This window comes from Phaenicophaeus curvirostris, chromosome 2, assembly GCF_032191515.1.
Source record: "Phaenicophaeus curvirostris isolate KB17595 chromosome 2, BPBGC_Pcur_1.0, whole genome shotgun sequence".
Classification (NCBI taxonomy): Eukaryota; Metazoa; Chordata; class Aves; order Cuculiformes; family Cuculidae; genus Phaenicophaeus; species Phaenicophaeus curvirostris.
This window is the reverse complement of record NC_091393.1, coordinates 15,558,335-15,576,139: the sequence shown is the minus strand read 5'-3', so window position 1 is coordinate 15,576,139 and position 17,805 is coordinate 15,558,335. Positions and strand designations below refer to the sequence as shown.

The following is a 17,805-nucleotide window of genomic DNA, read 5'->3' as shown; positions in this document are numbered from 1 at the left end:
TAGGACAATAGAAATTAATCCTATTCTTTGGCTTAACCGGCTTTTATTTTGCTTCAGCTTAATATTTCCTGGAGTACGGCTGGGCGCTGACAGTCAGTTCAGTGATTTCCTCGATGGACTTGGACCTGCACAGTTAGTAGGCCGACAAACGCTAGCAACACCTGCCATGGGTAAGAAGAATATTTTCTCTTCTATTAAATGAATAATGAGCCAATTAAGAAATGCACACGCTGCCAGACTGCAGCACTAAAAAGGCTTGTACAAAGTGGCTTTCCTCACTGTAAACATGAAGGTTCTATATGCAGTCCATGGTATTTCTAACATGCTAACATCCAAAATGATGAGAAACATTATTTGCTCCTTATGTGAGGTGTCTCTAATCTCATTTGCAATTTTAAGACAGAGGTTGCACGTTTACTTCCCACTCAAAACCGTTGTAGCTTCTCCTGCTGTAGCTCACTGCAAAATCCCTGCTGTTCAGAGTTTGTATTTACTTGCCACAGATTATACTGGGCCCAACTGTGATTTTCTTTGTATTGCAAACCAATCTGGATTTCCCTACAGCAGCACTCGCTGTATCTGGGTTATGACTGGGGTATGAGTATGGCAGGTGTACAACAGCACAATATCTTTGGAAAAGTTTTATAATATTTTCTTATGTTTGAGCAATTCTTAGACATGCTTTAGGATGCTAAGCAAGGAGCCCTGATCCACTGCTGTAACCATACCTCTGCTGCTGGGCATTACAACTGGCCAGTGCTTCAGTATCATTATCTTGGGAGAATAAACTTCAGGAAGGGCTACTGAGACTCCTCTGAAAAACAAGAGAGAAACAGAAATGAAAATTGCAGATGAGAGTATTGCCCTCCCAGTGCATGAGCAGAAGGAGACAGAAACTTTCTTGAGTAATTCTTTGAGTACCCCATAAGGCAAGGGTTGCTGTGTAAGTCTAAATAACTGCTCCTTTTCTATTGCATTAGCAAGTACTAAACTTTTTAAATATTTTTTTGTTGTTTCTTGTGAAAGAGAAGATATTTGTGAGATGACTGCCCATTAAAAACTTAAGTAGCTCAATTGGTATGAATATAAGGTTCTAGATTTCTTCCATCTATTTATTTTAATCTTGTTTTCTGACTAAACTTTTTTTCTGCAGATTAACTGAGTAATATGTTTATTTTCACTTCTTAGAACTGTTTTAGTTACTAAAGGCTCGAGTTTGGCCCTCAAAAAAGCAATTAATCATGCTTTCTAACAATTTTCGGGAGGCCTTCTATGTTGTGTTTTTTCACTAGTGACAATTTTAAAATGTTTGTATTGCTGCTCCCCCTTCTGGTTCCCTGTGGCATGTTTTATTTTGGATATGCAATGCAAAGATATGCTCTTAAAGAGGCTTGCTGGAATTTTCCTGGGAACTATTTTTAGTGCAACGCGGAGCTCTGTTTATTCAAGCAAAGTTTGATTGAGTAAAAAAATCTTCCCTGCTTATACTTCAGGTACCAAGGTACAAACACAGCTTCTATATATTGTTAGACAAGCATATGAGAACCTCACACCCAGTTAATTTCAAAATGCTGTCTAATTCTGGACCCCTTTTTCTATAGTTCAGGACTGTCTATTTTGGGGCATGCTCTTTAGACAATAAAGAGTTGACATGGCGAATATATCCATATTCAGGTGTTTCATGAACACACATATAGTTTACTTGATTGCACAAGTGTCACATGGATGCCCATGTCATACCATGCATTTTTATTCTTAGTGGCCAGTTAGATTTCTTCACAGCTGATTCCATGATACATGAAACCATAGAGATATAATACTTTGAGCATCAGCCCTTAGTTGACTTCCCTTGCATTATATTGATCTTGATCAGAGCAGTGCTTGGTCTCAGACTAAGCAGTTTCCTTTTTCTGCAGGAAATGTCACTTTTCTGAACTCAGGCAGGTAAACTAGTTTGACTGGCTAGTAGCAAAAGCAGCTTCATATTTTAACATGTTGCATCATTTTATTCAAACTAAAAATAGGTGTGGAGTGTTGATAAAAACAGAAAAATTGTCCCCTCTGTACTTGTTAGAGACTTTTGCAGAAGGCAACCTCTTCCGAGCTTCTGGGGGTCAGAGTATCATTTTCTGAAGCTGTGCTGTGACTGTATGCCTTGTCTGATTGGTGTCTCTGCCTTACGCTGAGGATCCAGATAGGCAGTTGTAGTCACAGAGGCTTTCAACGTTAGCTTCTACCATTGGTTCTGCTTCCTGCTGCATCAGACAAGGAGCCTTTGCAATACCAGCTCTTGCATCTCAACTTGGAGGAAGAAACGTCCGGCTGAGGGGATTTCTGAACATGAGTCTGAGTTTTAGGCTCTCTGAATGTGGAACCACTGTCAGGACAGTGCATGTCAGTGACCAGCACACTGGGGCAACAGTCCTAGGTAGGAAGTCTCTAGTTAATTCGCAAATGCAAAATTAAAGGTGTAGTGTTTATATCATAAGTGTTACTGTAAATCGGCCTGCCTCCGTGGATCAGAAATCCTGAGCTCTGATATAAACCATACACCAAGAGAGGGCACTGTGCCTCCCCAAGTACATCTTTTAGTCCAGGTTTAATGGTGGTGAAATTAAAGAGATCAGGAGGAAATGTGGCAAGCAGACTAGTAGCAAGCTAGTCATTCTTTTTCTCACAGTTATAGCCTACCTCCCAGCTGTACTGCTTCTCTAAAATGTGGGCTTCTTTCTTCTCCCTCTCAGGTGACATCCAGATTGGAATGGTCGATAAAAAGGGCCAGTTAGAAGTAGAAGTCATTAGAGCTCGTGGCCTCACACAGAAACCTGGCTCCAAGTCCACCCCAGGTAAGGGAAAAAATAGATAATATATGAACAGAAAACAAGAATATGAAGTATGCTGATGAACTTGGGACTGGAGACTTTTTGAGGTCCCCATTTGCTATCACTACATTTGCATTTGTTTGGTTTGCTTTTTAACAAAGAATAGGTGCATGAATATATGCTTTCTACCAATGTCCACCGCTTACCACCTTGCATCTGCCTGGCATGCCATCCTTCAAGGAATGATTTTCAGCAATTCAACATCCATTCTGAAAGGACCGGTTGCAGAAGTATTTCTGTGTATTGTAGGCAAGTCAAGTATCTCAGAAAGGCTTTGTTGATGTAGGTGAAATCCTTTGTGTTTGTTCCATGTCAAAACGAGAGATGGAGAAGAGATGAAAGTGCTGTGAGCAAACAGTTTAGTGGACCCACATGCCGCACTCTTCTGAACACAACAGTGCTTCAAGGCAGCAGGTTATGCCAGTGCCAGTGTCAATAATTTGTATAATGAATGAGATTTAATATTATATAATTTCATAGGGACATTTTTGGAAGTTCTGGTTATTTATAGAAATCTTTATTAGAAGAGATGTATCATCTCCACCACAACCTCTGCTTGCCATGACAACTGGAACAGTTGTTTTAGATGACATTTTGCCAGAATGGTACTTTACAACCTCCTTAGGAGCTAAAAACTAAGCAATTGCTGAAGAAAGAGCAATTAATGTTTGCGTTATCTGAGTGATTTAGTTTTAAATATTCCTTTCAATGAAACATCAAAGTCTTTTGTTTTGGAATATATCTGACCCATAAACATACATAAAGACTCCAGAGGAGCTATCAGTGACAGTTAATTCCTGGCAAAGGGAAGTGTTTTTAAAATGACAGCCACGAAACAGGATTGTTGTTAGTAACATCTTAGATCATTAAATTCAAGGTTTATAAAAATCAAATTGATTTCTTATGGGCCATGTCATTTATTTTATGAATATAATTGTATTCAGATTATACAGTGAAGACAGCATGTATCATTTTCTTTCCACTCAGCTTCCTTTTAAGGCATTTATCCTCCAGCTCAGAGGTGCAATGGAGTTTTTAAGTCCAGACATAAAATTCATGATGTTCTATTTGCAGCTCCCTATGTCAAAGTGTATTTATTGGAAAATGGAGCCTGTATAGCTAAAAAGAAGACAAGAATTGCACGGAAGACCCTTGATCCTTTGTACCAACAGACACTGGTTTTTGATGAAAGTCCACAGGGTAAAGTCCTTCAGGTCAGTTGCTTCTTAATCCCATTTTGGACTCTTATTTGGAGAGATGCTTGCACGTTTACTCAAGTTTAAGCAATGTGCGTAAACCCATTCCAACTCACTAAACATTTAATGTTATAAATACTAGCAAAACACATCCTTGTGGCTTGTGGTTTCTTGTGGTTTCAGACCTGCAAAATATCTCGATGTATTAAACATTTCTCTTCTGCTGATTCATGCTCCTGTCCTGCCACTAGGTTTTCCCACAAGAGGGAACAATCATTCACCCTTAAGAATCACTTTTTCTTTACACTACACATAGAATCATAGAATCATAGAAGCATAGAATAGTTAGGGTTGGAAGGAACCTTAGAGGTCATCCAGTTCCAACCCCCTGCCATGGGCAGGGACATCCCTCTAGATCAGGCTGCCTAGATAGCTGGCCATGAATTCAGGATTGTTTGTTATGAGACCAAGAAGAGTTTTGTCTTTAACTGGCATAGAATTAATGCTCAGTTATTAAATAAGTACGATGGCGATGTCAATAAAGAATAAATCAAATAACAGCAATCAAACAAAACCACAAAAGTTACCTTTGAATTACAGCAAATTTTTATTCTTCTCTACACAGAAGACTGGAGACACTTAAAAACACATCTTGGCAGAAGTTATTTCATCATTATTCACCTTTTATTATTGAGTTCCACTGATGTGACACAAACCACATTCTTCTCTGGAAGACAAGAACTGTGATATATGGAATCCCAAACCACAAAAGTTCAGGAAAAATATTTATCTTTTTTCTTTTTGTCACAGTAAGACTTTAACTTCTGTGCTATGCCTAAACTCTTTAATAGCACTGAAACTAAGACCAGTGTGCATTGACTTCTAATGCTTTCAAAACAATAGAGGGAAAAAAGAGGAAAGCACTGAAGGGGTAGTTCATAAGAAATATTAAAACTTAAAGAAATTCTATGTGGCTCATGTGGTTAAAATATACTAAACCCGCCTAACTATTTAGAATAATTATAAATACTTTGAAATGTGCTTTGAAATTAAGAGTCATAAAATATAAAAATTAAACATTTTTTCCAACAGTGAGATACATTCAATTGAATTGGCTGTGAGTAATGAAAACACCTATTATCTATGTGAGGAAGAAACAGAAACAACAGAGGCTATGGCAACACTCCCTCAGTCTACTTAGTGTGACATAGTGCAGTGGACACAATGTCAAAAGATGTGCTTCGACCCGCTACGCCACAACACTGCAGCTCCTTCCAACCTTACTAATTAAGGGGTTTTCACCATAATGGGGGAAGTGGAAGTCAAGACTGGACAAAACCAATATAGGATGCACATCAAGAAATAACTCTGTTCCAATATTGTGGTAGATTATCAGTTTCAATGCTTCTGTTGCTAAGAACATCATTAGCTTTTTAGTTTAAAAAAGTATGTTTTTAAAAAAATCTCCCTCCTTTGTCAGTTCAATAGCTGAATCCAGGTAGGATACCACTATCATATGGTCAATTATAGCAGATACACAAGTGCAATTTCTTAGACTGAAACGAGATAATTTCATAACAAAGGCAAAATCAAGTTTTGTGTTCAGTATTTAGTTTAACACGGTGGAAGTCAAAAACATACATGTAACTGTGAATGAGCTGGCAGCAAAAGCCTGATGATTGCCTTGTCCTTAACGTGTCTTCCAATAGCACCCACTATGATCATCTCCATAATTTTTCCAGGTAACACATAACAGCAAGAGTGAACATATAAGCATGGTTTTGGGGACAATGCTGAACCTGTATTTTATGTTCTTCCAGGTAATAGTTTGGGGAGACTACGGCCGAATGGACCACAAATGCTTCATGGGAGTTGCACAGATCCTTCTAGAGGAACTGGATCTCTCCAGTGTGGTAATAGGCTGGTATAAATTATTTCCACCTTCATCACTAGTGGATCCAACCTTGACTCCCCTGACGCGCAGGGCTTCCCAGTCATCTCTGGAAAGTTCAACTGGGCCTCCCTGCATTAGGTCATAGTAGCAGGTGCTGTCTAATAGAAATGTCACCCAGGATAATAATTGGAACCAGATGCTCACATGATCAGAAAACGCTGTTGGAGAGAGACAATCACTTCTGGTTTTCCTTGTAGTAGTTATCCAAAAATATGTCTGTTTGTCAAGAGATGGCTTAAATTGACAGAACAAAGGTATATCACACACGGCCAATCTATTTAGCGGCTATCACTGATGCTTATAATGATCAAAAAAAAAACCAAACTAATCCAAAAGACAAAGAGAGAGAGGGACCTCTAGATTCGACCTAAGTCAAAGATGAGCCAAACTGGAAGCTCTCACTCTGTTAACAATGTTGTATTCTTCACATTTTGACAGAGCCCTCAAGCAGTGTTACCTTCCTGGTGTTTCAGCAGTTTTTCTGTACTTGTCACTTCCACTAGTTTTTTTTGCCATGTGATTCTGCTAGTTTTGTAGAAGTCCTCACAACGCAAACAGAAACCCTTCCTTTCTTTTTCTAAACCAAACGAAAAAGGGCTGAAGCATATCTCTGTAAGCATCGTTAAAGTGTTCAACAGCCACAGTTACAATTCCAGCGAGTTCAAATTGTTTCTCAGTTCTGGTGCTTCCAAGTCTCTCACATAGGAACCCAGAACAAATGACCAATCTAAGTTATATTCTTAAAAATAAATAATCATCACAGTGCCACTTTTTCTTTGTAAAAAGCAGATATGTTTGCATTATATATAAAAACTTTTATGTTTATGATGTTTTGCATGGAAGAATTTTGGAGAATTCTGCAACTATTGCTGGGGACTGATATAAAGCAGCTTTAGTCTTAATTTTTGACATTGAATATGTTACTGGTAATGCAGTTTTCCTCCTAGAAATGGAGAGGAAATATTTATGTTTATGTGTATAAATGTATATTTTACTTCCCAAAACGTTGACCAGGAATGGATTGAGCATATGACACTTTCAGCTGTACCCAGGCTTCTCTGATGTGCGTCACTTCAGATGCACCTGTCTGCCCTGGATAGAGCATGGTATGAGTTGTTCAGTGTTTCACTGGAAATTCCAGTTGAAATATTCTGCACTTACTAATGTTTTTATCAGATTTTAGTTTACATTTCTTTGAGACTGATGCAAGCACAAGGCTTGATTTTTTAACGCAAGATATCTTACTTTTTGGAGAAAAAAAAAAGTCAAATTTCAATTTGCTTTTTATTCATTTAAGTTCTTCTTGGCCTTGAAATCCCTTGTGATACTCTGTAAATGTGCGAACAACTGCAGATTCCTGCAGGTGCATTGATATGTTTCCCCTCCTTTTACAGGCCATTCAATTTTGTGATCACACAAATAGAGCAGCATGACTTGGAACTGTTCAAAGCTGCATGCACGTTTTGTAAAAAGAGATGAAAAAGGTTATTTAATAATGTATGTTAGTTCCACATAGGCCAGCTTGTATGTTGCATGTACTTGTACAGTTTGCTCGTAATTACTATACTGAGGTAAACAAGAAATCTAAGCCATCCATTTTTCTTATAGACATTTCGCAGGTTTTAGCCAGGCTAGGTCTGTGAGTCTGGTGCTAAATGTCTATAGATGGACTTTATTTTTTACCCTATGGAAAACGTGATGTAGTACGGACCAAATTCCTTCTAATAACTATTTTGGTGTAGATTCCTACTGTGGGGCTGTAACACATGTAGAAACTGTGTACACACTAGGTTTTAATTCATAGACATACTGCCTGCACCAAGTGAACTATTTATTATTACTCAACACGTGGGAATTATTCTGCCCATCTTTCCATAGGGCGCAGATTGGTTACTGCTCGACCTGCTGAGCAGGAAGAACTCAAGAATTGGTGCACTACTACTAGATCCTGTTCTGTCTTAGTGGCCAAAAAACAATTAGTTATAATTCGATAGTACCTTTCTATTTTGACCACTTGTCTTAACACTCCCCTGTGCTTTTAAATGAACTTCCAGCTCATGTTATGTAAACATGTTTAATAAAATTTCCTTTTCATGTCCAGTGTAGTAGTTGTGCTCTCTGTATGTTCTGAGGTTCATCTGTGATTCTGCTCGCTGCAGGACTGTGTGAAATGTGTTAAGGAACAGTAAAATGATAAGTAATCTCTATGGTTCTTTTGATCACTGTAATAGTGTATGTTGAAATCTGGGGCCAAAACCTGTGGCCTAGTGAAAGTCGTGTTTGGTTGGCTTCCTTTTCACCAAGCAAGGAGCCAAATTGTGCTCTCATTCGCTGAAGCAGGCAAATTGACGTCAAAACCCAAATTCTGCCAAATTAGAATCTAGCAAAATCAAATCAGCCTATTGGAGTTGAGTGAAGCTATTTCTGCTAACACTAAGTCAGTGGGGTGATAATGGTTAGAGCTAGACACCAGCTCTCCAGCTGGTGACTGCTGAGTCTTTAAGATGTGACAACAACTGATCTTTTGCACTTTTAAAACCCAGAAATATATCCTCGTGTTGTAATGCCCTTTATCAAAATTTACCTGAGAGCAGAATTTGGCACTAAATTTTACTAGAGAAGCAAACATTATGTATTTTGTTCAATTTTTAGTTTTCCATGTCCCACAGATACCTGATCACAATTTAAAAATAACATAAAGACAATATTGCCTCACTTTGAACACTTTTGTTTATCACTTTATTTATCTGAATACATGGTTAAGCTACTGAAAAATGAATTATTAAACATGGTAAATCTCTGGACAAAAGGCATGTTATATTTCTGCTTCTGTGTGGTGGGAGTGATCTGTTTAAATATTGAATTTCTCATACTGTTGCAAAAAGCCCTCAATTTCGGATATCTCATGGCTTCAAATATTATGCCCATTATTAGGATATATTTTGCTTTCTGATCCTGAGCAATAACTAAAGCTCAGCATTTCTGATATCCCCCAAGATCACAGAAATGATGGCAACAGAAGAATGCACCTAACCATGTCATTTTTTATGGTGTTTCTGATGAACCAGGATCACATATGCAAAGATTTTGGGAACAAAGTATTAGGTTGTGGTAGGAGAGATACATTGTGTGCCCGTCTCCTTTCCTAGGGACTGTTGCCTTTAAAAACCTCACTGCAGAGTGCTGGGTTTATACACACACTAAAAACAGCTTTCGTTCCCTCCCGGTTTTCCCTTGAGAATGCAATACTGCCCTATATGTCATACTTGGGGAAAAGCAAAGATACTAAACTTGTAATTCCTGTCATCTAATCAGACAGCTGTTTTCCTCATGATGAGTAAATGTTCTAAATTTTGTATTGAAATGCAAATTTAATGCCCCTCTTTGTGGGCAGAGAAAAAGCTTTTGGCCTTGATCTTTGTATTAGAGGCATCAGAGCTGTTGTGATAGGAGAAGCCAGGGCTTCATGATCTCGTTCCTTCATTGTTCCCAGAGAGATGATACATGCACTTCCATTAACTGTTTTCACTAACAAACAACAGTCCCAAAAGTTGAGTTCAGCTGAGGTATGATATGCTGTACATACAAGAAAAGTTCAGAGTGAATCTTCAGTGGCTGTTCTGCGTGATCCAAGATTTTGCTTCTAGCCTGTGACGTGTCCTCTATGAAGCTGACTGCTGCTCCTGTGTAATTGCCACTCTGCTGTCCACAGCCCATTTAATTCTAGGAAAAAGGATTATGGGGCTCATACTCTTCTTTTGCCTTAAGCTGAGAACATAACAGTAGCCAGCAATGTGGCTCTTCCTTTAAAGCCCCAAACGCACACCCCATGTTACCCTACTATAATTCTGCAAACGTAAAAGAAAGCAACCTACCAGAAAACAGATTGTTGTTGATAGATATGGTTTCTCAAATCAGGTAATGAGAATTCTGGCCATCTTGAGTGAATAAGAACTCTGCTAACGTCTATCAAGAGTAACAAGTCTCAATTAATACCTCACTCCCACCCCATCCACTTATCTCCAGGAGAAAAAGAACATGCAAAGGCCTTGTATGTATTTTCTCAGTGTCTTCATGGATCATCATGTGTGCTGGTAGTTAAAAACTATTCTTATGGAAGAGGTTGTGTGTGGCAGGAGTGTAACATAGATCAGAAGTTCTTCCAAATTTTGCAATCCAAATTCAGCCTACCTGAGGTGCCAGAGATAGGAGGGGAAGCTGCCTTCACTCCTTTTAGAGTCTAACTGATGAAGAGGATTCTGCTCCTGAATGCACAGCCTGGCGTCTAATGAAATGCCCCTTGGTTACCAAGGACTTTCTAGTCATTGGTGTGATTTGAAGACATTGTTGCACTTCAGGACATAACACCTTAGACTTTCTGCCTTGTTGAGTCACTGTGAAACACTCAACACTGTTGGTATCTGAGGGAAAGGATAAAAAAGTTGACAGAATCTGTAGACGACTGTATCAGTATAGCAATTTAGGAAAGGCAAACTTCATAGCACTGTATTTGAGTCTCAGTTAATACAAGAAAGGCACCGTCAAGAGTTGAGTCTTTTGGAGGTTTCAGCTTCTGGCTACTCTAAGCAAGTCACCTAAGGGTTTCACAGCATCGCATTGGTGCTGTCTGAAAAAAATTACCTTCAGAAAGCGATGAGAAGCAGTTTGTTGTTATCATGCTCCTTGGACAACTCAGAATTATTCACCCTGATCACCATTCTTTTACATGTCTACAATTTCAGAGTCCTGCTAAAATACGGTTACAAATCAGTAGCGGCCCGGTTGGTAAAGCACTGGGTCCATAGTGAAAGGCTGTGTGATACTCTCGTCTGTGTAGACTGTCACTATGCCAGCAACAATTCATTTCAGCTAAATTTCATTTAGCTGAAATTTTAGGATCTTTTTTTTCACATTTCCGTCTCATTTATACCAGAAGGGTCCTGTAGGCTTCTAAGTGATTGAGCCACACACCTGAGGGGGACACTGCTGTTTTCTTCAGTTTGTACCATCCCCTGTACAAAGAATTTCGTACAGAAGATGTCTCCTGTTGCAGTCTCCTACTTTTCAGGAAGTACAGCAGCACTATCACCTCTGCGTTTCCAATGCCACCACTTTATCTGCAGTCATTGTTGTCTGGTCTGACAGCAGGTCTCATGCAGAAGAAATTTGCCTGTGTACAGGCTATGGCACTAATTATACAAGATGGAATAATCACTTTAGAACAAGCTTATTCAAGGGTCAGTAAAACAGTTCTAGATAGCTTAAGTAATCTTGTCATGCAGCTTAACCCAAAACCCATAAGATTTGCAAATCCAGCAACTACTGTAAAACAGCACTTCAATTGTTGTAGTGCGTACTCAGAAAATAAATCCATTTTGATAACTGTATTTGCATAGTGCCGAAGCAGTGTCCACTTGTAACACAAACATGACAGTATTACTCTAGCATGTAAGAACAAAAAAAATCAATTATTATTTTCAGCAACGCAGAGGATAAAGGATGGCCAGGAGGTGTTTTCTAAATATTTAGTTACCAAGAAAAGCCTGTTAGAAGTCAGAAACAGCATTATCCTTGAGCTGGTGTTTGTTAAACCTGCAGCAAAAGGAACCAACAGAGAGCCCAAGAACTTCACCCCCCGGTTTTAGAAAGTCCTGTGTCACTTTCAGTGACCGAGTCTGAGGCTATGTGAGCAACCCTTGAGTGTTCAGGAATGAACAGGCAATCCAAAAGGTAATAATGACAATAACAACAAAAGGCAGTGCTTTAAAACCACATGGAAAACTATCCTAAGACTGTGAAGGACTGAGAGTGCAGCTGTCCCTGGACCAGAACAAGAGTCTGGATTTAGAATGAGTCTCCAAATGTCCCTCCCATGCTGCAGGTTAGGAGGGATGGATGTCTGTTAGCTGCCAATGCTACAAAGCTTCTGAACACAAGTCAGCTTTTCCTAAGGGAGAAGTTTGTGTGTACAGCTTGGCCACATTTTTCTCTTGAGAAAAGAGAATGAGTCTGGCACATGCATTGAGGGTGAACCTAACTTGAAGTGGATGTATAGGGTATATTTAATTTTAGACTTAAAAAACTGTGTTGTGGAAGACAGAACTTGCATCAGCCCTCACAAACCATTGGCTACGATGGCAAAGTTGTCTGGTGTTCTGTGATGGGTAAGCCAATAAGTCAGAAACAGGTTCCCATGGAGGTCAGGGCAGGATTGGGGAGCACAAAGGGCGACACTGATGAGCGACTTCCTAGGACTTAACCAAGACAGCAAAAGTAAGTTGATGACACAAATAATCTTTGAGTTATTCTATACCTAGTCTCAAAAGGGATATAAAAGCTGTAATTAATTGCTGGGAATAGAGAGTATAAGTGTCTTCTCATAGGCTTGAGTCTCTGTTAATCTCTTTTGCTTCTTTTTACCTGGTAGGGAAAAGGCTCTAATGTTTGTGAGGCATGTTAAGTACAGTATCTGCTCTCATGCAAAATGTAGGAAATGCTGATTCCCTCCTCTCATGATTCTCCTGGTCATTGCTCCCGCACACTGTGAAGCAAAGTTTAGTGTAGTTTGGTGCCTGAACTCAGCTCTCAGTTGCTCTGCTCTGGTGCTTCCAGCAGCTCATTTGATTACTAAGTCTGGCCACTGAAAAGACCAGCATTTCTAAACCATTCATGTTAAAATAATAAATAAAAAAACCCTCTAACCCTCAGTCCTTTTCTCCCATCATGTGCTTGAAAAGACAGAGGGAAGAAAATAATCACATTTTCTTTTGTTGGAGAGCTTGAAACAGAATTAAATTACAGCTGCACCAGAAATCACTGCTGTGCTATCTATAAAATCCTTCAGCTCTGCTACACGCACGGGCTTCTTTGTGAGATTTCTGTTACACCATTCAAATATTTCCTAAAAAAAAAAAATCCTGAAATGTAAAGGAGGAGAAGGAGATATGTTGCCATGGCAGTCGGCCGCTCTTCAGGGCTTAACCTTCTCCCTTTGCTCTTTAGGCTGGTATCTCCCCCCAGCACTAATCTTCGCCTTCTTTGTTTGCCTGATACTAGCTCAGCCCTGTATCTGCTGTCTCCAGGGAATACCTGTTGGATTTGATAACATTTACATTTCTTCAGGGAGAGAGAGTGAATGGAGGAAAGCAGAGGAGGGTTGTTCAATACCTCACCTCTCTAGGGCTGCTTTTGAATCTGTATGTGGCTGGTTTAAAACCACAATCATTTCCCTCCTCCCCCCCAGTACTTGCATGTCATGCATGCTGTGCACTTTTTATGGACTCAGGATTCGCTTTGTCTGCTTTGAAGAACATGGCAATTTTACCACCACTTGCAATGAGACCGAATTCAAGGTGCTTTTGTGAAAAAAGTGACTGATAGACACAACGCAGCAAGGCTCCTTTGCTGACGACAAAGCCCAAACAAAGCAAGAGGCCAGCCAACAGCAATTCCAGCAGCACAAAGCTCAGAGCCTCATTTTCTGTCTAAGGAGGCGGTGATCCGTGCAGTGACGAAGGAGGTGACAGCCAGCGGCCGCATATCCAGCCAAGGTGCCGCATCAGTGACAGGAAGATCTTGCCTGGCCCATCAATGAAACTAATTTATTTATTTTCATCATGTGTATGCCCTGACAAATAAGATCAAACATTGGCATTTTTCTGGAAAGCCGCCCACTTCCAAAGAGCAGACAGGGAGCACAGACCCGGGCTGTGTGACTGCTTCCTGCACTTGGGGCACAACAACCCCGTGCAGCTACACACTAGGAGAAGTCTGGCTGGAGAGCCGCCTGGAGGAGAAGGACCTGGGGGTGTTGGTTGACAGCGACTGAACATGAGCCAGCAGTGGCCCAGGTGGCCAAGAAGGCCAATGGCATCTTGGCTTGGATCAGAAACGGCGTGACCAGCAGGTCCAGGGAGGATATTCTCCCTCTGTACTTGGCAGTGGTGAGACCGCTCCTCGAATACTGTGTTCAGTTCTGGGCCCCTCACCACAAGAAGGATGTTGAGGCTCTGGAGTGAGTCCAGAGAAGAGCAACAAAGCTGGTGAAGGGGCTGGAGAACAGGCCTTATGAGGAGCGGCTGAGAGAGCTGGGGTTGTTTAGCCTGGAGAAGAGGAGGCTGAGGGGAGACCTCATTGCTCTCTACAACTACCTGAAAGGAGGTTGTGGAGAGGAGGGTGCTGGCCTCTTCTCCCAAGTGACAGGGGACAGGACAAGAGGGAATGGTCTCATGCTGCACTGGGGCAGGTTTAGGCTGGACATCAGAAAAAACTGTTTCATGGAAAGGGTCATTGGGCACTAGCAGAGGCTGCCCAGGGAGGTGATTGAGTCACCATCCCTGGAGGTGTTTAAAAGACAGGTGGATGAGGTGCTGAGGGACATGGTTTAGTGTTTGATAGGAATGGTTGGACTCGATGATCCTGTAGGTCTTTTCCAACCTAGTGATTCTGTGATTCTTTATCTTTACCGTGGATGTCACCTGGCCCAGTGTGACGGTGCTGGGGGTGGCTGCAGGGCAGCAAGATGGAAAACCTGTTACTGTGGCCAGTGCTGGCCAGCCAGACCTTGCAAATAATGTTAATTATTTAGAGAAATCAACCTACTTAGGGACTTTTATTTGACGGAAAGCACCCTGCTGCTTATCAACAGTGGGATGATCCAAGGGCTGGAGCACCTCCCATCCGAGGACAGGCTGAGAGAACTGGGGTTGTTCAGCCTGGAGAAGAGAAGGCTCCGAGGAGAGCTCATAGCGACCTTCCAGTACCTGAAAGGGCTACAAGAAGGCTGGGGAGGGACTGCTCACAAAGGCTGGTGGTGACAGGACGAGGGGGAACGGGGACAAACTGGAGTCGGGGGTGGGGGGTGTCCGCCTGCCGCTCCCCGCGTGGCCGCCCGAGGGCGCCCCAGCACCGCGGCGGGTCCCGCCGGGGCCGGGGGGCAGAAGGCGGCGTGAGGCGGGGCTGGCGCGGGGCGGCGGGGCCGGAGCTGCGGTTCCCCCGGGGGTGGGATGTGGACCTGCCGCTGGAGAGACACAGAGAGAGCGGGCCCCGGCTGCTGGTGCCACCTAAGAGCTCTCACAGTGACCTGAGCTGGAAGGGGCCCACCAGGATCACCGAGTCCAGCTCCCCTTAACGCAGTCAAAACTCGAAAGTTTTGAAGGAGAACTCACAAAGCATACAAAAAAATAAACCGTGCCTATTTTTAACAGCCTACCCTTTTCTCTGGTTCAGTAGGGATTACGAACTCACTGAAATCGATGTCGTTGCACTAAGGTGTGTTTGAAAAACCTCGTTTTCCCCCTCTCCTGCATTATTTGCAGTGGCTGTTCAGACAAATTAATGTCAGGCCACCATGCGGTGAAGCGACAAGATTCGTGTTGTTTTCTGAGCGCTACCTGTGCGGTTAGGCTGTGTCGTATCCTCGCTGCACCTTTCATGCTTTCATATTAAGCTGCAAGTCGGGTACAACAGGAGAATTTCTTGCAATTGAATCATAGAATCACAGAATAACCAGATTGGAAGAGACCCACCGGATCATCGAGTCGAACTGTTCCTATCAAACACTAAACCATGCCCCCTAGCACCTCGTCCACCCGTGCCTTAAACACCTCCAGGGAAGGTAACTCAACCACCTCCCTGGGCAGCCTCTGCCAGTGCCCAATGACCCTTTCTGTGAAGAATTTTTTCCTAATGTCCAGCCTAAACCTCCCCTGGCGGAGCTTGAGGCCATTCCCTCTTGTCCTGTCCCCTGTCACTTGGGAGAAGAGGCCAGCATCCTGCTCTCCACAACCTCCTTTCAGGTAGTTGTAGAGAGCTTGTGCTGCAGGATTATTAAACTTCGATGGTAACCTGTTTAAGGAGGAGAAAGAAGATACTACTGCTGACAACCAAAATGATAACTCAGATAGTGCTTGACTACCCGCTGTCTGAGGAAGGTAAACCAAGAAGGACATCAAAAGAAAGGTCTTGCTCAGTCAAGAAAGCAGCAAGGTCTGCCTAGATACCTCATACAAAAACCATCCGATGTCATGAAGGATACAAATTGGGGAACTGCACAGGACCATTTTGTACAGCCCCATATATCTACTGTGACATTCAGATTGCCAAATGAGTGGATTAATGTCTTTATGCCTTCAATCCACCGACATCCTCAAAAGGTAAAAATAAAGTTAGCTGGAATATGAGCTCAGGCTGACCTGACATGGAGAATCTCACAGTCCAGCTACAGGCTGTCAGATGCAATCTACGTGCAACAGATGAGCCCTGAGGCCGGTGTTAGGTCTCCTCCACCCAAATCATGGCAGCTAGCAACACACGCCACCTGTCTAGGTCTCTAACCCAGCTGTTGGAGATCTGAAAGATAAACACAATCAGAATAATGATGCCCACCTTGGTATAGCTCCAAGGGTCAGCTGGAGACAACATGCTTTCCTACCCTCTGCTAGTCACAGCTGCACTTCAGCAACAGCGTTTTGCTAGATGGCAATGAGGGAAGTGCTCGCTTGATATAAAGTGTTTGGAAGATTGCTAGCATAAAAGTCTGCAGTTGTGAAAACTACCAGTTCTCAAATTGGCAGTTCTCAAGGTGGCAGGGCAGCTGCATTCCATGGTAGCTTCACACTAGATCATAGCACAAAACTTCTTAAATTTATCCGTGTATTACAAGCTTCATGAAGCTCCACTACCCTGTGCAAGACACGGGAGGTCAGCAGAAGGTGTCCCTGATATTTTTCCCTAAGCTTTTAGAGAAAAGGCTGCTCCAGGAGACATAACTATTTTATCCTTATGTCCTGGCAACGCTTGATTGCCAGAAATGTTTCTCAAATTGTTGGTTGGCATAGCAGACAGCAGCCTTCAGCCTGCTAGAACATGCTCTCAAGTGAACGCAGCTGCAGGCAACACTTACTTCTTTTGAACTGTGCTCCAGTCTGATGCACACATGCTGCCCTTCGGCAAACTACTGCAATTGCAGGCAGACAAAGGAGCCTCCAGTTGTGAAGACTTCGCTTCCTTGTGAATAGGGCTGGTGAAGGCCTGCCAAGCTGGCTTCACCTGAATGCGAGCAAGATTCAGCAGGACACGTTCACAGTTGACAACGGACCAAGCCCTTCAGATGCACATTCCTGGGCCCACTCCTCCCCTTTAGGGCATTTTATGCCAGCTGTTCCCTGGTTTCCCCCTCACCTTAATTACCTTTTTGTAATGATCATCTCTGTGTGTGTGTGCGTGCTAGTTCTAGGAAGAGCTGTATGTATATCTATGCAGCGCAATCTCTTCTAACATGAGCCTGGCTTCAGGCTGTGGCTTTTCTTCCCAGTGTCTAATTGTAATGCATGTGGATATTAGGCAAAAGCAAGAATTAACTTTCTTCTTGCACAAGAAGCAAGGAAATGCATTCTGCCTCGCCACAGCTGCCACAACCACAACTGTGCCATTGAACCAGCTGCACTTGCTGGCCTGCAGCAAGGCAGCCAGAGCTTTCACTCGTTGCCATTCCTCCACCAGAGTCCTCTAGACACCACCTGCACAGTGGGGACTGTAGCCTCCCTCAAGATGGATAGAGGAACCTGTGGTAAGTGAGCAGCTGCCACAAGCAGAGCAGCAGACACAGAATCACTAGGTTGGAAAAGACCTCCAGGATGATGAGTCCAACCATTCCTGTCAGTCACTAAACCATGCCTCTCAGCACCTCATCCACCCATCTTTTAAACGCCTCCAGGGATGGTGACTCAACTGCCTCCCTGGGCAGCCTGTTCCAGTGCCCAATGACCCTTTC

The 17,805-nt window shown here is 42.3% G+C and overlaps 1 protein-coding gene across 50 annotated transcripts in view; it reads left to right on the top strand.

Moving 5' to 3' along the window:
• The window catches only part of RIMS1 (regulating synaptic membrane exocytosis 1), a 323,528-nt gene extending 317,119 nt beyond the window's left edge, over positions 1-6,409 (top strand). For all 50 annotated transcript variants that reach the window (XM_069851408.1, XM_069851407.1, XM_069851383.1 and 47 more), the window contains 4 exons: positions 58-170; positions 2,745-2,846; positions 3,957-4,096; positions 5,899-6,409. In XM_069851408.1, the coding sequence (XP_069707509.1) occupies positions 58-170; positions 2,745-2,846; positions 3,957-4,096; positions 5,899-6,117 (574 nt within the window). In that variant the 3' untranslated portion in view covers positions 6,118-6,409. The remainder of the gene's footprint in view (positions 1-57; positions 171-2,744; positions 2,847-3,956; positions 4,097-5,898) is intronic.
• The last annotated feature ends 11,396 nt before the right edge of the window (positions 6,410-17,805 follow it).